Source organism: Etheostoma spectabile, chromosome 8 (genome assembly GCF_008692095.1).
Source record: "Etheostoma spectabile isolate EspeVRDwgs_2016 chromosome 8, UIUC_Espe_1.0, whole genome shotgun sequence".
In the NCBI taxonomy this organism is placed as follows: Eukaryota; Metazoa; Chordata; class Actinopteri; order Perciformes; family Percidae; genus Etheostoma; species Etheostoma spectabile.
The window spans coordinates 2,006,874-2,015,767 of NC_045740.1; the positions used below are offsets into that span (position 1 = coordinate 2,006,874).

Below are 8,894 nucleotides of genomic sequence, written 5' to 3' on the forward strand. Positions count from 1 at the left end.
TTTTTTTGCTGAGATGCAGGCAGGGTGGTACTGTAAGGACAGCGTCTTCTTCTTCTCTCGCTGATGGATGAAGGGATGGCCTGTCAGTATGCACATCTGTCTTTACAGAATGAAAGGGAGAGAGGGAGGAGGGGGAGCTTGTGACTGTCACTGGTTCAGGCTGGATTGTGGGCAGCACGCACATCTTCCCTCTCTTGTACACTTGTGCAGAAACAGATGTGTGCTTATTAACCATACCCAAAATCACACACAACATGAGAGAAAAATGTTTATAACAGCCATAATTCACATAAGTCAAAGTAAAAGCAGGGATAATTATATCGTACTGTGTTATAATGGTATGTTTTTGTTGGAATGCACAATGGTGTAATTCTGCATGTGCGATAAGCCTTATTTTGTCAAAGAACGTCTATTGTGTGTGTCTGTATGCGTGTGTCTAAACAGGATTTAGAAAAAATTCCCTGTTTATAGTGGTGCTTATTCGCAAGGGCAAGTATGTATGTGTGTTTGCAAGGGAGGGAGAGAGAATAAAATTACAGAGAGAAAGACAAAGTGAGAGACTGTGATTCAATGAAAGAGGAAAGAGAGAGAGAGAAAATATGTGCAGAAGTATTCGTGGGCGCTTTGCTTCATGTGGTTAAATGTATTGTTCCATTTCCCCATACTAGGCCTCAGTGTCTCGCCGAGCATTAGAGCACTTAAACTGACGACCACATGAAAGGCTTGTTTGTGAGGAGCCACTTCTCTCCCAAACCCATTGGATGCTTTTTGGATGCAGCTCTTGCATGTTAGCACCAGTTGCTCATCACATATCCAAACTGAGGCCTTGTACACTGGAGCCTTGGTCACCGACTGCTCGCTGTGAAGTGTGGCGTCCACGGTGTGATGAAGGCCCTATTGGTTTTATTTAGTGGGTTGTGCTGCTGTTGCTTTGGCCCACAGATGCTGCTGTTGCGTAACCATTGTATGAGGCTCGCTGGCGTGTCACTTAAGGAAGCTTAGTTTCCAGTATCTCCAGTGACTCCAACATTGGTATTACAGCTTGGTGGGATGTGAAAAGTAGCAGACATTGAGGCTCCACTAATGAACAATTGCGTGAACTCAAACTAACTTTGGCCATTATTTTTGGCCACTTCTTGTGTTTTTAAAAGGGACACAAGAGGCAATTAGGAATCCTGAGAATCCATTTCTGACTTTAAAAAGTGATTCTTAAAAGGTTTGATTGGCTGACGCTCTTTTTTCGTTATGCTCACTTATTCATTCTTTTAAAACCAGTCGACTGCACACACAGGCATGCAGTGTTTGCATAGACATATGTGCACACACCTCTTTCTCTCTCTCACACACACACACACACACACACACACACACACACACACACACACACACACACACACACACACACACACACACACACACACACACACACACACACACACACACACACACACACACACACACACACACACACACACACACAGACAGAACACCAAATATTGTAAGAATTGCACCACTCATTTCTAGTTCCTGGTCATCCATCACTGGTTTTCCCAGCACTGTCATGTCTGGAAGACAACCCTGACAGCCTTACGCATCTGTGCAAACACAACAAGCACTTGGAAAACATGATCAGAACCAACCATTCACTTACAGATTCCCATGACAACCACAGTAGCACAGCAGCGACCACACAAAATCCCTACAGGTATGTACAGTAGACACACAGAGGAAGCGATAAATATCATCCTTGCAACAAAGACAACATTTGCAACACATCATACACATATTTGGAAACGCAAACAGTGGAGGAATGCATTACTCATGTTAATGCTGTCTTCTACTTTTGATTAGAGACAGGTTGTTTGAATAGGGTTGATAATGGGATGATTGATTTTGGCAGTCAGCAGGTAGATGGTCCTCCCTTTGAAAACATTGGCTCTGTGGTCTCTGCTGGAAACATGGGCTGAGTCTGGTGCTCAGTCTCTCACCTCTGATGAAATGCTGGTGGTTCCCCTGTTTTACTGTCTCTCATACAGTACATTATTGTGGGGATCAATATTATCTTTGACCACTCCCATAAGGGGTATCATAAGCTAGTATTGCTAGTATTGCTTGCTGAGCATACATGTATTCTTTCAGCTTTGCTTTGGCCATTTCTTAGTAGTTGTTATTTTTATGTGGGAAAAAGATGTGACAACCCACAGTCCTCATGTCTTCCTCTTCCCCATGCAAAGTATGAAGTTAACAAAAGCAACATGCAAATATGGTTCTATAGCTCTATACAGTATTTATACCATTGTGTGACTTGTAATTTTACTTGACTCAGTAGCCAACTGTGGAATTAACGTTCAGCACATGTTTAGTCATCCCTTGAATGTGTCCGAATTACTCCTTTTCATGAGTAAGTATTTGTCATGGAAGGATTTTACTGTACCATTAATCACTGCTGTCTAATTCTTTCTAGCAGGAAAAAAAAGATTTATGTTGTATCTATGTTTATTGTACTGGGCAGCAACAGATAATACAGTGCATTCTTTTCATGAATTATTCCCATCCTCTGGAGAAACTGTAAGTCTAAGACGCCGTAGCTAAATACCATTCATTTTTGAAAGCAGGTGGAAAAAATGCCTTTGTGGTTTATATCCTGTGCAGAGAATAAATACAGTTTGCATTGCCATTGGCACAGGGCTGGCAGCCAGTGAGGCAGCCAGTAAGATGAATGGAAGAGAAAGCGGACAGTTTGTCTCTATGCAGGTAGTCATGGTCGTCAGTGTAGCCATCCACAGTGGCTGGTGGAATGTCAGCCTACTGTGTGAGACATGACTACTTTAGAGCCAGTGGAACTTGTGGCTCTGACTTGTGGCTGTGCTGGTGAGGAGTTTAGGACAGCACTGGAGATAAGCAGACAACTTGCTCCATTTGAGCGGCTGTCATTTGGATGAATCATGACATGGCAGCAGCAGCAGGCCCACTAGAGCGCGCCAAGACCCTAAGGAATCCTGGTCTCCCCAACAAGAGATTAGTACAGCTAATCAAAACAGGGTCTTTTCCACCCAACAACCCACAGTCAAACACACAACGCTCTCCTCGGTTGATCCTCCACCACCAATGTACTGATGAAGAGATGGTGAAGCAGATATGTCACGCTCCAAATGACACTGGTATGTACACATATAGTACATATTACATGCAATTACACTATCTTAACAATTTGTCAGATACTTTTTTCCATTTATAATGAAGATGGAGAATAGAATATAAATTTAAAATGCAAAAAAAGAGGGTTTTCATCTCATATCCTTTCCATTTGGTCTACAATGTCAAGTCTATTTTCTTCTTGGTTATGAGTCTTCTCTTTGAAAGGTCACTTGTAACATAGCGCAAAGGTTGAGGTAAAGATAATGGTGCATGTTGTGTCATCTCAGCTGTTCAAGCCCACAACTGTTAAAACAGAAAGTCCAAGAAAAGAACCAACCAATTCCCCACAGCTACTTTTCAATGATGTCACTGAGAGATCTGTAAGTATGACTCGCTGTTAATTGACCTTAAAATATCAAGCCACATGTACTGGCCTTTCAGAGCAGCAGTGGGCAAGCCTCCCAAACTCTCTTTGGGTTAGTCACAGTTGTGTTTGGACAGCCTGACCTGACAGTGACCAGTGACCAAGTGTAAACACAAGATCAGGTACCCAAGGGGCCTGCAGTGCACTCAGTCTTTGTACAGTGGGTAATGCTGGCAATTTAAATGGATTATATTTCAGCCATGCTGACAGGTTATCAAAACTGAAATTGGTTGCTAATCAAGGGAGCTAGTTAGCAATTTCTCAGGCATGTCTCCTAGCTTTTATGGACTTTTTGGAAAATAAGTTGATATAAGTAATGATGGTGAAGAATGCCCTCAAATACCCTCTTTTCATTATGGAACTTTGTATACCACCACGACACCTGGATACTCTCCAAAGGTTTCACTGCAGTGAGCATGCATAGCACCACAACCAGTGTGTCATTATACAATACTGTGGTGAGGCCAATGCATATTTTTCATTTGTCTATGGTGTTAAACCCATCCATTTTGGATTTTGTCATACACTTCCTCGCTGAGTTGTAAAAACCAGAAAAACCAGAAATTGTACTGTTTACATGTAACCCTTCAATATTGCAGTGCTTGTGGGCCATGAAGGATGACAAATGCCTGCTGGCATTTGGTTACTTTGTTTTGTGGCAGTGTCTCTGCTACTAGCATGCATTTTTTGAAGGCTATTTTCTTCTGAAGGGGCTACTTTATGGTGTGGGGGAATGTTTTGGAGAGTGGACAGATTGTACAGCTGTTTGTTTGATGGTTGCTGTTCAAGCCAGCCCCGTTACCTTTGCACCCTGTGGCAGATACCTCAGTGAGATGGAAAGACACCACAAACCTTTCCAGCTGGAACTTCTGCTCGGGAACTTCAGGCCTCAGATTACATGACCTTGCAACCCAGTCATAGGGCAAATTGTCAGTTGTGGGGTTTATGTATATGGATATCAGGTGGTATGGTAGCCAATCAAAGTTTACCTGTTTTGTGGCTGTTGGCTTTTTGCCGTACAGCCGATGCAATGTTTGAGATGAGTATGCAGTTGTGGTTTCACTTCAGGTTCACAGTGAGACTGTTGAGGCCCAGCTGTTAGCTGATGCTCTCCCTTCATTGAGGATACCACTGGGCTTTTGATGGAACGCTTACGGAAACACAGAGTCGTCAAGGTCACATAACCTTTAGTATCAAGCTTCTTTGTGCAGAATTGGGCCCACATTGTAATAACATAATTACCTCTTTCTCGCCCTCAAGGCTGTGCAAAAAATAAGTTAAACAAAGGCTAAAAGTTGTATAAAACATGTTTTGACAATTGAGGTGTTTCTTATGCCACAAATCACTACAATAACCGTGATACATCTTACATGCATACATTCATTGGTTTGTTATCATGAGGTGAGGAAAACTGCTCTGTGTTTTGTTAAGTTAAGTTTCAAATTACTTACAATGAGCTTGGAGGGAATTTGGGGATTTGGAGGAGCTATTGGGCACTATACCAGAATTTGTGCTCTAAGAGCACAGTTTCATGTGCTAATTAGACCACAAACAAATGTACAAAACAAACAAATACATTCCACATATTGCACTATTTAGATGTTCTTAATACATTTTCAGTTTGGATGCGATATGTGCCTTGTTTTTGTAAATTACTTAATGTGGTTGTTTAGACTGTTTAGCTGGCCTTTATATATTCAATTTTTGGGTGATTTTCAGGGAAAAACAGACCTGCAGTTGACCCTGATTATAAAGTGTTGAGCCCTCACTAGAATTAGGCCGAACCTACTGCTATTAAAAACTAAAAAAATTAATTAGTGTGTACTGAATCCCATCTGTCTTTGTGGTGGTCCATATTGTGCTGATAATATCTCACTCATCTTCACTGTGTGCTTGCTAATCCCATCAGTGAAGCTTTCAAACTGATTTTGTTTGATTTAAGTACGTGGGCAAATCATGAACCTTCTGAACTCACTTTGAGTTTGCATTGGTCAACTGAGAGTTGCGTACCATCTCGATTGACTTATGTCTGACAACTCTTTTCCGTCAAAAAATTCAAACTCTTTTTCCACGTCAGTTATTCTCTTAATGTTGCGGCTGTTGTTAGGTTTGAGCAAAGGTTAGCTCTTTCAAATGGTGCTGACGCTTTGGAAACAATAAAATCTCCGTCCTGCTCCCCTCTGTGTAGTGTCACTATGCAACAGTCCCAAAACACCAAAACAAGGGGGCAACACTGGTCGAAGTGGGCCCCTTTCTACACTCCTCCAAGTGCCTATTGCTGGAATCTGCTGGAATCTGCTGGAATCTGCTGGAATCTGCTAGAATCTGTTGTTTGCCCACAGATTGGACTCGGAGAGGGACGAGAAAAGCAAAATAAAGCTGCTCCTTCTAGAGTTAAAGATGAATTCCTGGAGGAATGCCTCCATGGCTGTATCGCGTGACTGTGACTGCTCCTCTCCATCAAACACATGGGACTCATTTACCCTTGTGGGCCACAGTGATGGTGCCACAAACACCAGGCCCCCTCAGGAAGCGAGGAGAGGGGAGAAAGGGAAGGAGGAGAATGACTGGGTGGGGGGGCTCTGCCATTAACAATGCCCGTGACCCAAAGGACGCAGCGGATGGCGCATGATGGATCATCATCTGCCCTGTGGTGAACAATGACCAAATGGGTTTTACTGCTTTATTACAAGTACCACAGAAAGGAACCTCATAATTCAGGCAAATGGTGGCTGTGATCTATTGTCATTTTGATCAATGTTAAGTTAAACTCTAGAGTCATCATACTTGAACACTTAACTGACTCACTTATGAATCAGAAAGGAAATGAGAAAAAAGGGATTGGTTGAAGGTGTGATAGGAGGACAGTGTGGTGATTGTGCGGCCTGACTGCATTCTGGCGATGACTGTTCAAACAGGCAAGAGCTGAAATGTCACCAGCCCTCTGCAGAGAAAAGGTCTGCCGACAGCCTGTATAAACATTGGCATTCCCCCCCCCCCCACCGTGTAATGCACGTTCACTTAAAGAGAGCACCCAATGAATTCCATGGGAATTCACCCATCTGTTATGATAGAAGGGTGTCTGTTGTCCATGAAGAGGGTGCAAGGTGGGAGGGAGGAATCAAATTCCAATTGTTATGGACACTCCCGACATCACTGGACTTTGTTCAGTATGGTAACACCACAATTAATTTGAATGCTCATCCAAATGTACCAGCTGGCACACGTGAAGACAGGAATTGATGTCGGCAAGTGAAAGACTGGGAAAAGGACCTTTTTAAATCATTTACCAAATGTTTGGTTCAGTATTCATTGGACCAATTTTCTAATAAAGAAATAGTGATAGAACTGACATAAACTGATGACAATTATGTCCGTGGATTATCCGCAACATAACATCGTGTCTACATCAGCTAGCGCAAGAAACCCATCAACATCAAGCTGCCTGTCATTGGGACATTGTTTTTGAAAAGATACTTTGCTGTTGAAAGACAAATGTAATTTAGCAAAATGCTGAGCACAAACAAAATTCCATTATCCTCGATTGTCTTGGTGTGGCAGCGAAAATTCAAAATCTAAACCTCAGCACTTAAAACCAAAACTATCTGCTTTGCTAGATCCCACTAGGTAACATGTTTCGGGTGACCCTTTAAATCAAATAGCAATACATAAATAAAAACATTCAAAATCAAATCAAAAAACAAAAAAGCACAAAGACAATCTTATCTTTTCTGATTGCTCCTCTCAACCATTCTGTTTCCAGAAATGACAAAATCGACACTAAAGCCAACACAGTATAATGTACTGTGTTCTTTTTATGGAACTTATTGCCACTGATGTTGTTCTTCTTTGTCTCCTTCAGGTGTTGTTCGCCAGGTAAAGTCTCTGATTGGTCCATTGGCAACAGTACTGAAACTGTCTATGCGCAACCTGACAACTCAGGGTGACTCTGGCCAGAACATCATCAACGTTCACGTCTTTGTCTCCGAGTTCTGGTTCTGAGAGGTGGATGCCAAATTATACCACATGTATTAAGACAATCATTGTCAACACTGTACACATTGGTTTTGTTACATCAATGCATAGATCAGTGTCAATGTTCTACTGTTATGGTTGATTGCTTTCGACAGTTTCTGAGATGAGAAGCTACTAGCTGCTTCTGATGACAGCACTACACTTTGTTTTGATGACAAGCTCAGCATGGAGTGCACTCCTGCATTGCATCTGGCATAATAGAGCTAAATATGAAACTTTGTTTCTCTCTTAAGAAATGAGACATCCAGAAAGTTTTAAATTGAAAGTGCATGCATTTAGAAAAGTCATTTAAGGACCATGTGATTCAATTCAACGATATTCTTTTCATGACAATATAAGCATTTGTTTTTGTAGCATTCACTTTTTCTTTCTTACTGTATGCATTGGATGAGGTATTTTTTTTTCTATGGAATAAACACTATTTTAGTTAAGTTTTTGTTTATTGCATTTCCTTCCAGTCGAATTTAAAGACATCATTTGAATTTTTTTATGTAATCTACACATATGGGTTCAGGAAGTCAATGAGAAAAAGGAGAAACATCTGTGCATGTGTATGTTCTACAAGTCATAAGCACAGAAACATGTAGAGAAAATAGGGAAGGTGAAGAGATAAGTGGTGCATCTTTAATGAAAAAAAAACCCATCAGTTCTTCTTACTAATACTTCCTAGTTTGTCAGGTCTGTTGTCAGAAGAATCTTCTACCACTAGTGGCAGTAGATCGCTTTAACGTTAGCTGGTGCTACTCGATTAACAAGCAAGTTTTTCACATATTCTTCTTACACCACAACTAAAGTTCTCATTGTGCCCCATTGTTACTCTTTGTCCTGACCTGTTGACAATCCTTTGGTCGAAATTAGAAGGCACAGTTGAGTACTTACTTAGTATTTTAAACCTCCCTCTCCCTCATGTGACAAAATGCAAATCATAATGTCTCCATATAGAGTTGTATTACCAAATTCTTAAATGATAATGATTCACACTGTCTCAATATCAATTTACTGCTCTCTCTGTGTTGGTTATATATGCAATAATAACTAATAACAAGTTTAAATTTTATTTTGCCAATATGCTAACCTAAAAAATACTCTTTGCAAAATGTGTCATTCAGTAACATTGTATTTGGTGAACACTGGTCATAAAAACATCATGACTTGTGCAATACCCTGAATAAAGTCAACGACAAGAAACTTGATTATGATAATTCGGACATGTCAGTATTAGCTAACAAACAGAGACGTACAAACAGAACTATCTTGGCAAGTTTATTTTTTTTCATGGCGGTCTGTGGAACGTCTG

General features: G+C 41.1%; 1 protein-coding gene across 1 annotated transcript in view; it reads left to right on the plus strand.

Moving 5' to 3' along the window:
* fbln1 (fibulin 1) overlaps positions 1-7,819 on the plus strand; it is a 32,070-nt gene extending 24,251 nt beyond the window's left edge. The window contains exon 17 of the mRNA XM_032523611.1: positions 7,425-7,819. Coding sequence (XP_032379502.1) covers positions 7,425-7,564 — 140 coding nt within the window. The 3' untranslated portion in view covers positions 7,565-7,819. The remainder of the gene's footprint in view (positions 1-7,424) is intronic.
* The last annotated feature ends 1,075 nt before the right edge of the window (positions 7,820-8,894 follow it).